Source organism: Penicillium mononematosum, assembly GCF_028829835.1.
Source record: "Penicillium mononematosum strain IBT 11891 chromosome Unknown utg000005l:1.0-9366267.0:1.0-9372171.0, whole genome shotgun sequence".
Lineage (NCBI taxonomy): Eukaryota > Fungi > Ascomycota > Eurotiomycetes > Eurotiales > Aspergillaceae > Penicillium > Penicillium mononematosum.
Window position 1 is genome coordinate 9,222,221 of NW_026643275.1, and position 18,046 is coordinate 9,240,266.

Below are 18,046 nucleotides of genomic sequence, written 5' to 3' on the forward strand. Positions count from 1 at the left end.
CTGCTTGGCTTCAAGCGCTTGTTGCCCTTTATAGATCAAAAGCCGCTCAAAATCACTTATGGTCTGTGAGGCAGTTCCTACGCTCCCTGACCATCTCACAGCTTTAATGGGAGATCGATGGCGATAAGGGAACAGAGCCAGTGAGGGGATATTGTAGAAACATAGAAACACGCCTATGTGCTAAAGAGCAGGAGAACGACAAACCCAAGAAGACACGCTATACTACATTCAGAATTCACCCTCATTGTAGAATACGATGAACAGGGTTGTGACAATGATGAGATCCGATTGAGTTATGAATGAGAAGCAAACAAGCAGGTAAACCCATTGGCTGGCGCCTGCAGCTTGGCATCAACGACGAGCGGCTCCAGGGGCATTGTCAGGCGTCGATGGCAGCCACGTCGCGCCGCTAGTGGCCAACAGCCAATGATTTGGCTGGGGATGTGATGGGGGGGATCACTTCATGGCTGGGTGTGTCGCTTATTGGCCAACAGAACAAGCCAGTCAGATCTCCCCAATAGGTCTTCTGTGATGCTGTCAGCTATGATCAGGCAGTCAGGCAGAAGAAGAGGATATCGCCTAGAGTATAGGTAGACCTGAAAAAGCTTGAATTACCCCTATTTTCCCGCAAACATGAGAACAGAATTAAAGAAGATATCTAAGTGAGTCTCCGTTGATATTCCGCTGAGATTCCCTCTCAAAGCGATTGTGCCCAGAGAAAAGACGCTAGTACTCTTTGGGCCTATTGTGTTCGATTGCTGCCTTGGGGATCAGGCAACAATCCCCGCCTAGGCCATCCACCATCTTCAATCTCTCTCTCTTCTTCTTCTTCTTCTTCTTCTCTCACAATCCTCCATCTAATCTTCGATTCTTTCTTTTCCTTTTCCCCCTCTGCATTCCTTCTTTCTCTGCAGCTCTTCTCGTTTCATGGAAAACTCCCAAAAAAGCATTTATCCGCTTTGCAAATAGCTCCGATTAGTTCCGCGCCCCCTGAGGAAAAACGTTGTGTTTGGCCGAGACCCGAATTCGCTGCATCGTTTTTTGATACCCAGTTCATCTCTTCGGCCGGATCCCTGAACTTGTTTTCTCATCGGTTATTTGCACAGCACTGGGTTGTTTGGACGCGACCTTCAGTGTTTCAGCCTTGAAGTCTTCGATCTTCGGTATCGCGTGTACTACTCTCTTTTTTTTTTCATTCGGCTGGGATTTGCAGAGCATTTCCCCCTCCGGACATTTTTATCTTTTCTTCGTGGTCTTGCTTCGTGCGTGGCCTTTTCTCCTCAAAAATATCCTCTTAATTATTTTTTCCCTGAGGTGTCTATCAACAAATCAACACCTCGGCTTCCTCGAGACCTATTCCTCGTGTTCGCGACTTTCAAACCCAGCAAGTCCTTGTACAGCTTGGTTCTTCTATCTTCTGCCGTCTTTATTTGCTAGCCACCCGCTCGGTTTCTTTGCATATCTTCACCTGTGATTGGTACGTGTTGTTGCCCTCTGCTCCATCCGTTGGATCTTACTGACCAGGCCCTGGATACAGAAAACCCGACTCTCGCGTCTACGTTTTCTTCTTCAGTCGTTGAATCTCGATATTGCAGACTTATTTCAGCGCTCGTTCTTGCATAGACACCATAATTCCTTAATCGCCGGAAAGTGAGTTCAGCTTTGTGGTTGACCCCAAACGCTCACCTCTACTCCGGACGTCAAAAAGATATCACTTGTCTTGCTTGCATTCTATTGCACATACCTACAATCCACCTCTACCAAGCGAATATGAGTATGGACGCTGGCGGTCTTGCTCAAATGTCTTACAATTCTTCCTTCAATAATGGCAATTCCCTGGGTGTGCCGGGCTCTGGCTTCGCCTCGCGCGGCAAAGGCTCTCACATCAAGCGCTTGAGTGTGCCTCCCCAGGTTGCTACCATCGACGAGTCCCAGGCATCGGCATCTGTCTCCACTCCGCGTACCAGTCGCTCTCATCTTTTGGCTGGACTGCGCACTGCTCCCAAGTCTGCGACAATTCCCTCCGAACATCAGCAGCGGAGTGGAATGGAAGGCCCACGATTCACTGGGTATTCCAGCCGAGGGACGGACCGGGTTCCACAAACTGCGACCGGAACTGGATTCCCACAGCACAATTACACCACGAATCAAAACGCGAACTCGCACCGCAGCAACTCGCACCACAACCGCATGATGTACACTATGCCGGAGCAGGTACTTGCACCTCCGACTCTTGAAATGGCTGGTGGCGATATCCCAATTGATGAGAACATGTACGCGGAATTGATGTCAACCAACCTGTTCCTTGCAGCCCAGCAGCAACGTCTGCAACAGCAGTTGATTAGTGTCACTGCTGCAGCTCAGCAATTCCAAGGCCTGAACATCGGGATGTCCCTTCCTCGGCAGCAACAGGCTCCTTCGCTCTCCATGCCTGGTATGGGATTTTATCAACAGCAGCTCCAGCAAGGCGTTCAGCCCATTGTGCAACCAGTTCCTGGTCAACCTGGAATGTTCTGCGTCTACAATCCTCTGACTGGCCAACAAAGCTATATCATGGATAACAACTCGCAGGAAGATCAGCAGCAACAGTTCTATCAAGATAACCAGTCCCATGTTGGACAGCGAGTTCCTCAGTTCCGTGCAGAGATCTCTCCTCCTGCGGACTCCGCGCAATCTTCCATGCAATTCCCGCAGCCAATCTCTCCTCCAATTGGCAGCCCATCTCCGCCCCACGAATCGTCTGTAAATGCCCTCCGCCGAGGCCACCGCAAGAACCTTTCATTCAACCCGAGTATCAAGACGAACATTGATACCGCCAAGGCCAATGTGGGTCCCGGGCCCAGGTCTGCTGCCCTGCCGCCGACACCGGCCACTGGAACATTTGGACCCGGTCAAAGTCGTGCTGGTGAGCATCCGATGCGCCAGCCCCGTGGCCCCCCTTCGCTTGAGGATCTTGTGGCCAAGCCCACCTCAAAGCACGAAGGTAGCAAGAACTTTGCGACCCGTCAGCGACGTCGCGCCGTTCACAATCTTGTTCGCGCAGGGATCGAGCGTCGTGGCGACACACGCAGTTTTGGATACCATAGCAGCGGAGGGACTAACACCCCTGCGAGTGAGAAAGAGTTTACCTTCTCGGATGGCGATGATGCCACCGTGCGCAGCGGCGGAAGCCTCTCTAGCAAGCCCAGTCTAGGCAGCCTGCGAGCAGTTGCTAATGGTGCCATTGGGTCTGAGAGAAGGGAGAAGTCTGGCCGGGATCGTAAGTCTCCGGACAGCCCCTTCCACAGCGCCACCCCGACTAGCGAAGACGGTGGCTACTTTTACTCGAAGTTTGTCGATTCTCGCGGGGACTATGCTCCCTCGCCTAGTGCCAGTGGCACCTCGTCACCCTCAGTGGCGGATGTTGTTGCTGGCCAGGGGCCGGCAGCCCAGGCACCAGAACGACGCAAGACGCCGATGCTGGTGTTGTCCAGCGCTGAAAAACGCAAGACACCCTTCATGTAATGCCAAACACCACGTGACAGCGACGTATGACCTTTACTTTCATGTTTTTCTTTTTTTCTTTGCCAAATGGGTTGGTTGACTTTTGTCTTTTTTTGCCTATCGAGTCCTGATCAAAATGCCTCGATAGCGGCTGACCCCCGGACATTCCTTTTCTTATTACCACTATTGCTGGCAATTTATGCCAAGGTTTATGTTTTTGTGACGAAAGACCTTGATTGGTCTGAAATGACTTTATTCTTATTTGTTTTCTTTTGCTTCTCTTCATCTTTATCCACTACGTTCGATCCTTTTCCCACCTGGCTTCATCACAGCCGGGGCTGGCCAGACCGGCTATATTTCCTCGGAACACGCTGGATGAGCTTGAGACTGGAAGGGAGGCACCTGCGATGGCAAGTTGTCTTCTCTTCTTTTCTCCATTTGGCTTCTGATGTACATCTGGTTATGTACAGACAGCTCTGCCTGGTGCATTTTTTTGGGCTCAGACCCTGGTGAATACATATCTTAGCAAGTGTCTGATCTTGTTTGAAGTATCTATCTTGTTTGGCTATGTTATCATACTCCATGAACGTATGTAGTATCCAAGTAGTTTCTCTTTTGGTCGGCAAATCCATCGGATATGCAGATATGCTTCTTAGGTCCTACGGTAATTCTGATGTTGTCATACAATGACCCACCTGGAACACCTGGTTACTCGGTCTGTTAAAGAGTCCTAGGTAGGTATTGCTCGAAAGTTATATGTAGAAAAGGCGTCTATGGTCGGTACTCCCTCAGGTTTGGTGTTTAAACCTGTGACCAGAAAGTAAGAAAGGCATAAATCATAGGTCAAAAGGCTACTACAAGGTACCCTGAAGAAAAGCCATCGGAGGTCGCCTTAACTGCTTGTGAAATTGATATCAATATGTGAGATGAGGCCGCGTCAATCTCGCTAGATCATATTTAAAGGTCTTATAGTTTCCATGCACTGTGTACCTCATTCTTAGACTCAGAGTCACAGAGTCCCGGAGTGTATGCTGATGGCTATGGGGGGTGGCTCCGAGCTCGGAGTAGCTGCATAACTATTTCGGTCTTTATTTACACTTTTTGTCAAAAGGCAAAATAAGAAGTGGCTATAAATTTCCACTGTAATGTGCTCACATCTTGGCCGCTGTCGGTGAGGAAACAGACGAGCTGCCCCAAATGAGTAGTGTAATGACGCGGTTAGAGAGTAAAAGATGTGGTCACATGGCAAAAGGAGGTGAATGTTGCTAGCTGCTTCTAACAATATGTATATATATATATAGCTTAATGTCCGTCCAGACGATGAATAGGGAAATACTCCCTTTGGGCGGAGAGTGAACCCCATAAATAGTAATTCTAATATATACTTGGCTGGTTATGCCGGCATCAAACAAACCTTGGTATTGTGGGGGGTCGAAAGTGGAATCTATTAGCCAATACCTACTTAGTCATGCATTTACCTATATGCCCAGGTGGTTTTGGCGCCAAAGTACGTGAGATCTGCCTTGTATATCAAGAACCATGGTACAACCACGGCTTTAAAAAACCTTGACACAAACCCTAAGTCGACAAGATTTCTACCTATATATACCTATATACCAGGTATCTAGGTACTTAGGTATGCACAAGTCAATCCATCAACGCCCACAGCCTTGGAATGCATTATTATGAGAAGGATGCCAAAAATACGCAAAGTGAGAAATTTGCCATCGACAAGAGTATACTTTAGTCGAGGACCTCAAGCCTAGGAATGTAAACGGCATCTTTCATTTTCTTAACGTGGAAAGTATACTGTCACAATGGGTAACTGTAGGAAACGAAATATTCCCAGGCCACGCAAGAATCCTGGAATTAGAACAGCTTTATCTGTGTCTACCCGAGGATAGAGCAGCCGAGCAGCCGGACCTCCGTAGTACATGAGTCTCACATAGACAGGAGAGTATTTATGCCCAATCTGCAGTCCGAGCTTAAGTATTGGTCCCTGCGTCCTTGCAGGTCACACCATTATCTTCGGTACGGCTGGTCGGGGAAGAGGGCCGTGTGACTGAGAGGGAGGGAGAGGGTGGCACGGATGGTTGTGTGGTCGCATTGTTGCATAAAGGAATGAGATAGAGGTGAAGCAAGACATGTTTAGTCAAGCCTCGATAGTTTCGATAGCGTAAAATGTCGATCTATTCCAGGAAGGGGAACAAATGGGAGGATCATACCGAGTATAATTAACGTTTGATAACAAGCACTTCGGAAGAGACGATCCTGGTCCTATATGATACCCTAGAGGTTTTAGGAGACACAGTCACCTTGCACGGTACCCAATTGGAAGTACCATTCAATTGCCACACCCGAAAATCAAGTTGGGCCCTGGTTGTTTCCCCCTGACTGATATTCATGACTAGCACGGATCCAGAACTAGTCAGCAGCCACATCTGTAAGCTTAAATCATCCAAGCTCCCCCCCTGACGTAGGTTTTCAGGCAGCATATGTTGGGTAATAATCATTACCTAGATAAGCATCTCACATCTTTAGGTGGCACAATGACGAGTGAGGAGCTCATGTCTGGGATATTGTTGATCATGAAGGGGGTTGTTTCGAGGCCAATCAGGAGTGCATGTGTGCTTGTTGAACTCTCCTATGGGCAATAGAAACAGTTCCGGCACTGGAAAAAGGAGGGCCAGCAAACAATTTCCCCGGATATCAGTGTGACCTTTTCATCCGCGGTATCCGTGGTACCTTGTACATTGCCGGGACTGATCAAAAACCTTCAACATCCTTTCTGAAGACGGACACCGAGTCAGTCTCCGAAGTCTTCCGGGTGTCGACGCGCGATACGAGTACTAGCCTACTTGTCCGTGTAGATCTCGGTCGGGAAGGAAGGAGATAGCCAGCAATACCGATCAGATTCTTCCCGATGGTGTGATCGGTATCTTCAGACCCCGAATATTGATGTAGAATTATAGTATGCAGGTGGGTAATAGGATAGATTGGAATCTGGATATAGTTCTCGACTGGTCGATTCAATAAGGAACTAGCGGAAAGCAGGTATCTTGCAGGTATCTTGCATAACGGAAGTGTTTCGCCTGTCGGGTGATTTCCCATGATGTCAAAGACACACAAGGTACAAGGGATGGCCTGGACTGGTTCGTAATTTTCATACGTCAAGGACGAAAATAGAAGTAGAAGGGGGAGATAAGACCAGATATTCCTTCTTAGTCAATCTTGGAACATGAGAAGAAGGTATCTAGGTAAATCTACAACATACGCTAAGAGAAAAAAGAGTTGCTCCACTGATCTTCTTTCAACCTCTGATCATGAAGATCACTCTTCAGCCAATCTCTCCCGATACCCACTCACACACACCCCCCCCCCCTTTGACCTGACGCGGCCATCAGATCCTTTTTTTGACGCGGATTTGTGGGACCTGGGCTTGTGAAACCCGTCTCTTTGACCAAGAGCTCGGTCCTCTTGTCTCTCTCTCCCCTCTTGGGGGATCTTCTGCTCGGCCAACGGTCGAGATTCGATGAGGTTCGACGATATACGATCCAGAACGTCAGTTGTGATGCCAATCCATTCCATTTCAGGTTAGAGAACCGTGTCTCGCTCGACTAAGGTGTCAATCTCCCGCAATACCCGCCAAGGGGGAATGTACCGTATCTATTCACCATTCCGGTTATCAGTTCCGTACCTCGGCTTGCTATGGACATGGACCTTGCCAGCTGATTGACTATCGTGGCAAAATGGCAAAACACTTGAGGACCTGGCATGGGGATGGCGCCTCTACGGCTACACGGGGTCATCATCTCCCAAATGAAACTCCCCTCCAATGCAGTCTCATTGGGACTTGGACTCTCTTTGATATGGTCCATGTGCTGCCCAGCAAGCCGGAAAATAGCTTTTCTTCTTTTTTTATTTTAGTCCTGTCTTTAACCGAGAGGATCCTCGTAAATAGAGGAACTCCTGCATCCCAGACTTCGTGTCCACTGTCTCTTTTATATTGATCTACCTTGCCTAACTTCTCCTCCCCCTTCCTCCGACGTTGCATATGTCCTTATTCTCCGATACAATATCCTATGTCTAGCTATGTACACATGACATAGTTATCATTCCTGGTGGGACTTCCTCCGATCTCAACCCCCCTTTTCCAAGAAGTTCTAGACTTGGCGTGCTGGTTTGTGCCAGTTCCTTTTTTTGCGTTGGCGGCAATATCTCTTCCTCGTTTCTGTTTTATGCTTCTGCTTTGAACAAGGTGAGCTCACTATCTGTTTGGTTGTTGAAGACAAAATCCCGGAAACAAGAGCTTTCCTCATGTTATCTCACATAACTGACTGTTGCTGGGTTACAGTTGACCAGCCGGGCACATGAACCGCCCTACCCGTGCTTTTATCCAAGAGCTCGGTCACCCAGGGGGGTCTGTGAGCTCTACTGAGTAACCAAGAAGTAGATGCCAATTTAAGAGAAAGGATTACACCAGAATGGCGGGAGGTTATTTTGACCTTCCGATCTCCCGCAGCGCATCTGATGAAGGATCGTCAAGTCTATCAAGGTCGTGTTGCTTTGCATCATCACCGTCCAGTGATAGCTTCCAAGGCCAGGGCCAACCAGTGTCTCAGGTGCGAAACTTCGGTGACGCTAGTGCACAGGACAAGTATCGGAATGCAGGCATTCTGAAAACCACGAACCGCGTCAAGCTTACAGCCAGCGAATCCGAGCCGAAAGAACAACCTACTGGGTCCATGGTCGAATTCCGACTGGATCAAAGGGGCACCGAGCTGCCGCAAAGGCCATTACCCACTGCCAACATTCCGGGCTTCCAGGAAAAAGTCTCCTCAAGCTCCCAGCTGGCACCACAGGTGGAAGATGATCACTCTAGCGCGTCAGTGGATGGTACCGATTCGAAGATCAGCACCAAGACTAGCTCCCCAGGAACTTTAGGAGAGTATCAGCTTGGTCAGGGTACGAATGACAAGGGGCGGGCCACCTGCTTCGCACATGAAAGGGCCCACAAGTTCGCATCCCTTCTCAATTGTCCCCATAATTCTCCGAAGCACAGCCCTCGGTGCAGTCTAGTGTCTGAGATTGGCTCCACCCCCGCTGAAGTGGTGTACCAGACTGAAGATGGAGATAAATTTCCTGTGATAAGCTGCTCCGAGAAACAACAACTCTTCAACAACTTAATAGATGAACATGAAGCGGACTTCTTAGACGGGCGATCAATACCGCAGACCTCCGGAGCCCATTATCTAGTGAATCAAATGTCACCTCAAGACCTCAACTTTCTGAATCGCCTTCGTCCTCAATCGCCCGGCTTGCACTCCAGTGACCAAGACACCGCCAGCGAGGACAGGAACTCATACGAGTCTGCTGAACGGACGTCACATTACCGCGGAGGCATTCTTTCATCGCTGCTCAAGCTTTACGACAAGACTCGTCGTAATCACAACCAAGATCGAGGACGTTATGGGCGATCTCGACAGGGGAGCTCCTCCGAGTTCAGTGGGCGCGGCCTGTCCCCGGACTGTGTTTGGAAACCGCAAAGGAAGTGGTACGATAAATCTACCGCTCGTTCCAGCATTTCCATGGCTGGCTCGTCCCGCCGCTCTGGCTCTCCCTTCGCCATGCTCACGCGGTCCCGCAGCAGTGGTGCTGCCATTCCCAGTCTAGGCCGCTCACGCCGCAAGTCTCAGCTTGAGGATGAAATTCATATCACTGTTCATATTGCTGATCTTCTGTCTCGACAACGGTACTTAATCCGGCTTTGTCGTGCTTTGATGAAGTATGGAGCTCCAACTCATCGGTTGGAGGAATATATGCGCATGACAGCTCGTGTCATCCAGATCGATGGCCAGTTTTTGTATATACCCGGCTGCATGATTATCTCCTTTGACGATGCCTCGACACACACAACAGAGGTCAAGGTTGTCCGGTCCAGCCAAGGCATTGATCTGGGTAAACTGGCCGATGTGCATGAGATTTATAAGGAGGTGATTCACGATGTCATCGGGGTCGAAGAGGCAATACAGCGGCTCGATGAGGTTATGAAGAAGCAGAGCAAATTCCACCTCATGTTCCTCATCTTCGCCCATGGTTGTGCTAGCGCATCAGTCGGGCCCTTTGCCTTCAATGCTCGTCCGGTTGATATTCCCGTGGCGTTTCTACTGGGGTGTCTCCTCGGAGTGTTACAATTGATTTTGTCCACCAAATCGAGCTTATATTCGAATGTGTTTGAGATCTCCGCCGCAGTCCTGACGTCTTTCCTTGCCCGTGCCTTCGGAAGCATCAGATTCCATGGGGAGCCTCTGTTCTGCTTTTCTGCTCTGGCACAGTCCGCCATCGCCCTCATCCTACCAGGATACACTGTATTATGTGCGAGTTTGGAGCTCCAGTCACGCAGTATTGTTGCAGGCTCTGTTCGCATGGTGTATGCCATCATATACTCGCTGTTCCTCGGGTTTGGGATCACCATTGGAACTGCCGTTTACGGGCTTCTCGACGCTCAAGCCTCAAAGGAGTATACATGTCCCGCCAGCCCCATCCACAACGAGTACCTGCAGCGGTTTCCGTTCGTGATCCTATTCACCGTATGCCTGGCGATCGTCAACCGCGCCAAGTGGAAACAGATGCCGATTATGATGGTAATCTCTCTGGCTGGCTACGTGACCAACTACTTCAGCGCCAAGCGCTTCTATTCTAACACCCAGGTGTCCAATGCCCTGGGCGCCTTTGTCATTGGTGTAATGGGCAATCTCTACAGCCGGCTACGACATGGGCTCGCTGCTGCGGCAATGCTGCCGGCCATCTTTGTTCTCGTTCCCTCCGGTCTTGCGGCTAGTGGCTCTTTAATATCAGGTATTACTTCTGCGGAGGAAATGACCCGGTCCCCATATGCGGTTGTGAACAACGGAACACAAGGATTTGTCGACGCGGCAAAGAAGCTCTCAGCCGACGAGGCGAAGAATCAAAGTTACGGTGTTGTCTTCGATATCGGATATGGCATGGTCCAAATTGCTATTGGCACGACAGTTGGTCTCTTCCTAGCGGCCTTGGTGATTTATCCGCTAGGGAAGAAGCGCAGCGGACTATTTAGCTTCTAGGCAATGAAGCTCCCCGTCGTCTCTCCCTCTATCCTCTATTGCATCCGTCTCTCATTTTGTTACGAGGATTGCTTATCGCCATGCTCGACTACCGAGTCTCTTGGGCGTTTCGATACGTGAACCCCGGATTTGAGGAACGGGAGCTCACATGCTGTATTCTAGTTGTTATCCGTTCTATGAGGCTGGCGAATGCAAAGAACCACTGACCTCTTTGCTGCGTCTTCTCGATTCTTTATTCCCTGTCCTCGCCGATCAAGTCTATATTGACTCACTATCCTGACCCTCCAGGGCTCTCCGTCTGGACATATATAGAAGCTATGATTCTCACGAGTCACGACTAAAATCACCGAGGGCCTGCTTTCGCGTGTGCCTGTCTTGCTATTCTCTTTGTCCTTCTCCCGTGTGTCATATTTGAATATCGAGATGGGAAGAACAAAACTGTATTGGCTGAGCCTTGTTTTTACGTATCTCAGTGAGATATTGAAACCATCAATTGATGGAGCAGTAATATGACTTTTTGTCATTTGTTTATATACAACAGCCCTAGACCCTTGTAGATATGGCATGTTATTGCGCAATACTCTATTCTAGTCTAATACCTGTGGAGACAGATGTATAATGAGCTCCTCGTCTCATGTAAGGCCAGTATAGCATTCAAAACCAGATAAAATTAGGGCATCTTACCATACCTAGGTACGGATAGCAGAAAGTAGTCATCGATGAGTGATGGCATGCATGTATTAGGTACCTAACTACCTATTTACTCCACCTCGAGTCTCCGTCTCAAATCCAGATTCAATGAATGCACCTTACTGAGCACTAGATATCTTAGAATTGCAATCCCAAACCCCCAAACTCCGAGCTTGTCAAACGATTGAAATGCCATCGTAAATGCGCCTTTCCCCATCCCATCATGTTGGGTTGGGGTTTTCGTCGAGATCATCGCTATCAATCAATTCATTCATGGTGAATCCCCGCAGGGAACAGAAAAGAAGAAAGGAAAAACGAATGCCGAATGCTGGAAATCAGATTATTGAGAATATACGTAGGAAGGATAGACTGTATTTTCTATCGTCTCTCCACCCGACTAAGTGCTCCCAGAATGAGACCCAGATCTTCCTTAATTCTCGTTGGTGGTGGGTGTTCGTCATCGTTGCCTTCCATTGCGAGGAGACGTTGCGTGTTCTGCGCATCGCGCTCTTCCAGTCGCTGTGCACAGATGCGTAATATTCGGGATGAAACGGTATCTGCGGAGGCGCGGTATAGTTCGATGTCATGTACACCCGCTGCAAAGGCATCGAGTGTCGGTGCCAGCCCAGACGTGATGCGCGATAATTGAGCAGAGACGGCAGATGGAGTGATAGGTGGTCGGGTTGAAGATGGGGTAGAGGATTCTCCTGGCTGATTAGAGGGATTGAGGGATTGCAGTATGGCTTGTTGTGAGGGGTCGAGGAGAGAGGGGTCGATTTCTTCGCGTTGTGATTTACGTGAAGGTTGCTTATCTTTTTGTTGGCTGTCAGACTGTTTGACGGATGGGATGGCTGGCTGTCGAAGAAGCGCATTGAGAGACTGCCTTTCTCTGTGTAATCTGGGGAGCTCGTTAGTCTTATACACTTGTGACAGCTCTCGGCAATACACTTACTTCTGTATATGCTCCTCCAGCTCCTTGATCTTGTCTGTATTTTGCACGTTTCGCGGGTTCGGCTTTTTGACAACCACGGCTGGAGGGTTCAAATCTTCGCGGCCGAGCCAGTTGGAAAGCTCTGAGTTGCTCGAGAAATCCTGAAGAAGCTCCTCTTGAATCACACGAGCTGGAAAAGAGTCAGATAAACAATCCCTCTCAAACAAGTCAACCGTTTCCACGTACCTGCTAAGCGCGCACTTTGATCGTCCGAGTTTGAACCCCCTGAAGGCTTTTCCCCTATTGCACGAGTCGCACACCAAACCAATAATTGTCGCATCCTTCGCGGCTCCGGGATTCCGTCATCGGCGATGTGCTTGTAGAAATCCGCTGTACCAACTTCTCTATGGGGTAACGCTGCATGGGAAAAGAGAAAATCAGCATTCGGCCATTTATAGCCTATGTCAGACCGAGAAACCTACCATTTGATGTCCCGGAGTCGATCAAAAAACTGGCCCTTCGTCCTCGCATGCTCAAGCTGCTCCGCCGTCGCCCTTTCTCGCTTTTATCACCTTTTCCGCCTCTGAACTCTTTATTCCGCTGAATCACCGGGGTATCGGCCACCGGCAGTGCCACCTTTGTACCCTCTGGAGGTTGCGCGGGAGAATTATATCCATTTGACTCAGACACTTGCGCTTGCTTTTTGGCTTTTGGTGGTCGTCCTGCTTTCTTCGGTTTCTTTGTCTCAGGCTGGTGCTCTGGGCTGTCGCGGGTTCGTGAGGAGCGGATCGCGTTTGTCGGTTCAAATTCAGGTTCTGTATGTGTAGTCTTTGCAGTCCCCCTCGTGGGTCTCCTAGCTGGAAGCTCCACGCTTTTCCCCTTTTCTGGCACCGCGCTTGAAGTGGTCTCCTCGCCCGTTTGCTTTTTCCGTGGTCGTCCTCTTTTTGGCGTTGACTTAGGAGGCGCATTTTCCACGTCCGAATGGGGATTTTCTCGGACCGCTTCGATTGACGGCCTGGGTTTCTTTGATGGTAGTAGAGCGAACTGGAACCCTTCTGCATCCTCTTCGTATGTCACTGAAAGACGAATTAGAATGTTTCTTTCCTTCGCCCAACAATTTCACCCAGCAAGTTACTCACCAGCTGTCCGCTTCCCTAGTTTGTTTGTGTTCTCCAGCTCTTGTTTACTTGCGCTGAGTCGGGTAGTCCTCCGTTCCTTGGCTTTTCCAGACCCAGCGGACGCAGCTGCATAGCGCGACTGTGTCCTCGGAGCGGCCATTGCAATCGTCCCCAGCGGTTCGCGACGCTTTGTCTTGATCGTTGTGGTCGCCAGGACCGCGACTGTCATGTCAGGAGGGGTCCACGCGGGGTTATTGTGGTCGGAAATAAACGTAGGGGCGGCGAAGCGAGCACCCCCTTTCCGGTGTCGACTACTCGCTTCGCGGTGTTCTGTTCTCCAGTTAAATACCCCTGGTGGAAGAGGCTTCCTGGAGAAACAACAAGCGCGACTCCCGCGTGCGTACGGATACCGAACTAGAGTTATTCCCCCCACCCAAACAGCTGGTCGAGCTCAACGCGGTGTTGGTGAATCAGACGGGTTGTTGATTAATGTACTTGATGTGTGTATAGGGTAGTGGCACGGTTGAGTTGAGGTGGGCCAGTCGGCTCGCGGAATGTTAGGCGCGGGTCGCGTCCCAATTTAGAACTGCAGCTGAATAGCAGCAGACTAGGCGACTTATTCAATTCAATCGCGAAAAAGACACGCAAGGGAGCGGCGGCTTGGGGTGTGAGTGGTGGGTTGGATTCTCGCACGCGGTTGTTTTGGTCGGGCGCGTGGGGACCGCGCTAGTCTGTTTTGGGACTATCGACCGTTATACTTCAACGTTGGTCTTCTACTTTGACTGCTTTGACTGCTTTTGTATGATTGGAAAATATTGAAGCGCTGTTAATGTATGACTGGCTCTAAAATGCAACTCTCTCTCTCTCATCTCTTCTACCCCCAATTCCTCGCAATGCGCAGATGCTGCTAGATAAACGCTATGATGCTTTAACCAGAATACAAAATAACACCCCGACACCGGTGTTGAAAAACAATATGTTCAGTGAAAAAAAAAGCGGTGGGAGTTGAGTCCTGTCCACTCCAGAGAAAAAGAAAGACAGATCATTGGGTCATTGGATCGACTTGAGTAAGGTGGAGGCGTTGCTTGCTGGTGCCAGGCTGCCCTCGATACGCCGCTTGGCTTCCTGCATCTCCTCGGCAGTGATATTCTCCGACGTCTTGGGCATGTCAGGTTCATACTGAGGAATGTCCGGGCTGTGGCCGACAGACATGCCAACCCGGATCTAATTAGGAAAATGGTTAGTATGCAATTGATCAAGTAGGCAGAAGGAGGGTTTGCTTCTTACCAGAGTTTCAAGAGCGCCCTTTGAATTGTCTGCCAGGTCCTTGTCAAAATTGACCCTGCCATCTTCAAAGAGCACTAAAAGGGTGCTACCGCCGAATTTGAAGTAGCCTAATTCCTCGGCCCTTGAAACCTTCTCGCCGGCTTTACGGGTGATGACGGTGCTGCCGACCATCATGGCACCAACGCAGATAACCATAACTCGGCCATGCTCAACGGAGTCAATGGGGACGAGAATGCGGACATTTTCGCCGTAGACGTCCAAAGCGGATCGGATCGCCATAGGGTTCACCGTATAGTATTCACCCTCGATGGTCTTGGGTTCACCCATGATTCCATCTACGGGGATGTGAAAGCGGTGGTAATCTTGAGGTGCCAGACGGAACACTCCGAGGGCACCGTTTCGGTATCGAGCAGCATCCTCTGGGTAAGCATCGCCCAGCAATCTTTCGATTGAGAACTCACGACCCTTGACCCAGATGCTGGTTGCATCGCTCAAGCGGTCAAAGACCACTGAGCGACAGTCGGCGGGAGACACAACGATCTTAGGCTCATCGGGAGCGGAACAAGGACGGGCCTCAGGCTTGAGTGCGCGGTAAAAGAATTCGTTGAAACTGCGGAACTTATCTATAGGCATCAGGACTTCGGACATGTCCAGCTGGTGGAAATTGATAAAGTCCTGGATCTGGGATGCCGAGGCTGGGTCATCGTATTTGCGACCCTGCTTGACACTCAACGAGCGCAGCACACGGCGGACTAGTAAATTTTGTTAGCAAATGTATCTTCTCGTTAGATAGATACTCGATCCCAATGGTTGCATACTTCGCTTCTTTTCCATATCACGGCTTTTAATGCCCTTGTATAGCAGCCGGATTCCAAGTCGCACATAGACGCTCATGCGTTCCTCATTGATCTGACCCGTGATGCGATCTTGTACAAGGATATTGGCCGAGTTGGCTCCGAGTTTGTATCCGCCGTACGAAATCTTCGTGATGACCTTGGAGTACCACTTGCGCTGTGCCTGGCTGGAAGTCACAAAGCCACCCATAACTAAGTTGTCAACCTGGCGCCAATCCTGACTTGCGCACGTAGCAATGTGCGTGATGATATCCGCATCAGAACGTTTAGCAAGACGTGGTTGGTGGCAAAGCGGACACTCGCGAATCTCGATGACGTGCTCCTCGTCCCTCTCGTCTGCGAGGTCATCCGGCTGGAGGTACTCATCAGAAGAGCTAGATTGCTCTTCGCTAGACAGGGTGGGAACAGTCGTTTTCTGCGGATCGGTATTGGAAGCAGCAGCGGTGTTGGTTTCCAAGGTGTGCTCGTCGCTGCTAGATTGCTCGCTATCTTGACTTCCAGAATTTGACAGAGGACCAGAAGGCGCTCTGGGGGAAGCCATTGAATTTCTCTTCTGTAGAGTTTGAAGCGTATCTTCGAGACAAATCACTGCCTGGTCAAACGTCAGATCATCGGTTCCATTGGACTCATTCTCTGCGCTGAAACGTTCGAAGAAGCTGTCAATTGTCGACTCCTTTAGCGTTGAACCGAGAGTATCAAGCATTGTCGTCATCTCGACCTTGTCAATGCGACCACTATCGTCGGCGTCATATTGCTTAAGCATCAACCTCCAGAACTGCTGTCGAAGAGCACTGTACGGCAGGTACTTCGCCTTGACGTGTAGCTCTGGCGAGTGCTTGTCTTCCCACCGTTCTCTATTCTTGAGAACAAGGGGAATAGTATAAGGTCTGAAGCCGTCCTGGTCAGGTGGCGGAACTGAATCGCCATCGTAGATGTTCAGCGTGGAAGCCAGCTGCACTGAGCTAGCACTATCCGTCTCTGAAATCCCTTCTTCTGGGAGGGAAGAGGGTGCAAGCAGAGTCGGCCCTGGAGCTTCGAGCATTGACTGGCTTGAGACTGAAGTGGCGGATTGACGCGTTTTTAATATAGGCCGAGCCATTTTGGACAAACTTGATGAAGAGTGCGAGGGGCTGATTCCAGATCGCGAGGGACTAACCCCAGATCGCGTACCAGGCTTGGCAGCTGTAGTGGAATCAGCTTCCTCCACTTCCTCTACAAACTGATATAATCCCGTCTCGGGGTCTGCTTCTGGGCCGGTCTGAACGAGATTCTGCAGAGGGAAACCCGCAGAGGCAACAAAGTCATTTCCCGAGAACTTGTCTCGATCTATCACATTGAAGCTGATAGTATAAGACTGTTCGTGCCGCATTACCTGGAACACCATTTTCTCATGATACACCGGGTTCAGGTTATGGCGGATGACAGGGGTTCTCAGGGTCTTCCTTCCGAGAGAGGTCACGACAAAAGGATCCATATCGAACGATGTCCGCGTTACTACAACATCAATTAACATTTAGTGGTTTGCATGCAGGAAGATAATCCATACCATTTCGTTCAGGGGGCAGATCGGTCACTCGAACAATTTCCATAAAAACGATACCCTGTACTCCAGTTCCCGAGCCTGAGAATTGGTATGCACGAGCTGCCAGGGACTTGCGTCTCAATCGAGCCAGTCGAAGTCGCCGACGACGCTTTTCCCCCACTTCTGGACCGCCCGCCTGGTCATCGGCCTCGTCAGAGGTTTCATCGTCCCGTTCCAAGTCATCAAAATCGGCAGGAGGAATCTGAGCGTTCTGGTCATCCTCATCACCTGAGTATACCAATTTCTTGAACTTGCCGAATATGTCCGGCGGCGTGGCAGCGGGGTTCGCAGAATCGGCGAGTGAGAACTGCAGTAAGATCTCGCCCGACACAGTGCTGTCCTTCCTTTTGGACGTCTTCCGCTTGGAATTCAGAGTGTACCATTTGGGCTATAGACGAAGGAAAAAAAAAGTCAGCGTTGGCCCCCAATTGTCCGAGCAACGTGTCCCTTCACCCACCGGTTGGTTCACCTCGCCATCGGCGAAGATGTCCTCCAATGCAATATCAAACTCGCCCAGGTAATCCTTGCCAAATCGATCATGATCCCAGCATATAGCTTCCAACAGCGGTACGCCCACCACGGGCATGTCGAACGAGACGTTCCATTCCGGGTTCAGGGTCTTGAATATGGTCGGTGTTGATTGCCTCGCATCTCCTAATGTAACCACCAAATACTGTACAACATGTAAGCGGTCTCGGTTCGAATCGTCTTTGTTGGAAGGGTACTCACTGGGTCGCTCGTGCCACCTCTATCTTTGGCTGCGAGGTTGCGTCCCTAATGAAACCATTGAAATCAGCCAGGAGCTCATGAGAACACAAAAAGGTCACACAATCCCTCAGTACTTACCCGAATTACTGAAACCTTGAGTATCAGATGTTTGGTTTCCGTCGATCGCAATGGACTGGCGCTTCTGCTCTGTCCGGGAGTTGACGACGCGCTCCTCGCGGAAAGGTGCGAGCTCAACCGTTGGGGTAGTGCCAACCGGACCATTGCGGATG

General features: G+C 50.0%; 4 protein-coding genes across 4 annotated transcripts; 2 read left to right on the forward strand and 2 right to left on the reverse strand.

The window, feature by feature from the left end:
* Window positions 1–1,770: 1,770 nt before the first annotated feature.
* N7519_011763 (uncharacterized protein) lies at window positions 1,771–3,504 on the forward strand (the record flags this gene model as incomplete). Its single annotated transcript, XM_057298536.1, has 1 exon — window positions 1,771–3,504. The coding sequence occupies one exon, from the start codon at window positions 1,771–1,773 to the stop codon at window positions 3,502–3,504; it is 1,734 nt and encodes a 577-aa protein (XP_057146418.1).
* Window positions 3,505–7,967: 4,463 nt separating this feature from the next.
* On the forward strand, window positions 7,968–10,586 carry N7519_011764 (threonine/serine exporter family protein; the record flags this gene model as incomplete). Its single annotated transcript, XM_057298537.1, has 1 exon — window positions 7,968–10,586. The coding sequence occupies one exon, from the start codon at window positions 7,968–7,970 to the stop codon at window positions 10,584–10,586; it is 2,619 nt and encodes an 872-aa protein (XP_057146419.1).
* A 1,068-nt stretch (window positions 10,587–11,654) lies between these two features.
* On the reverse strand, window positions 11,655–13,554 carry N7519_011765 (Mis12-Mtw1 family protein; the record flags this gene model as incomplete). Its single annotated transcript, XM_057298538.1, has 5 exons — window positions 11,655–12,174; window positions 12,229–12,397; window positions 12,454–12,624; window positions 12,690–13,283; window positions 13,347–13,554. 5 exons carry the CDS (start codon window positions 13,552–13,554, stop codon window positions 11,655–11,657), a joined length of 1,662 nt encoding a protein of 553 aa, XP_057146420.1.
* An 821-nt stretch (window positions 13,555–14,375) lies between these two features.
* Window positions 14,376–18,038, reverse strand: N7519_011766 (putative phosphatidylserine decarboxylase Psd2; the record flags this gene model as incomplete). Its single annotated transcript, XM_057298539.1, has 7 exons — window positions 14,376–14,549; window positions 14,613–15,364; window positions 15,431–16,960; window positions 17,013–17,436; window positions 17,506–17,721; window positions 17,778–17,822; window positions 17,895–18,038. 7 exons carry the CDS (start codon window positions 18,036–18,038, stop codon window positions 14,376–14,378), a joined length of 3,285 nt encoding a protein of 1,094 aa, XP_057146421.1.
* Between the last annotated feature and the right edge of the window lie 8 nt (window positions 18,039–18,046).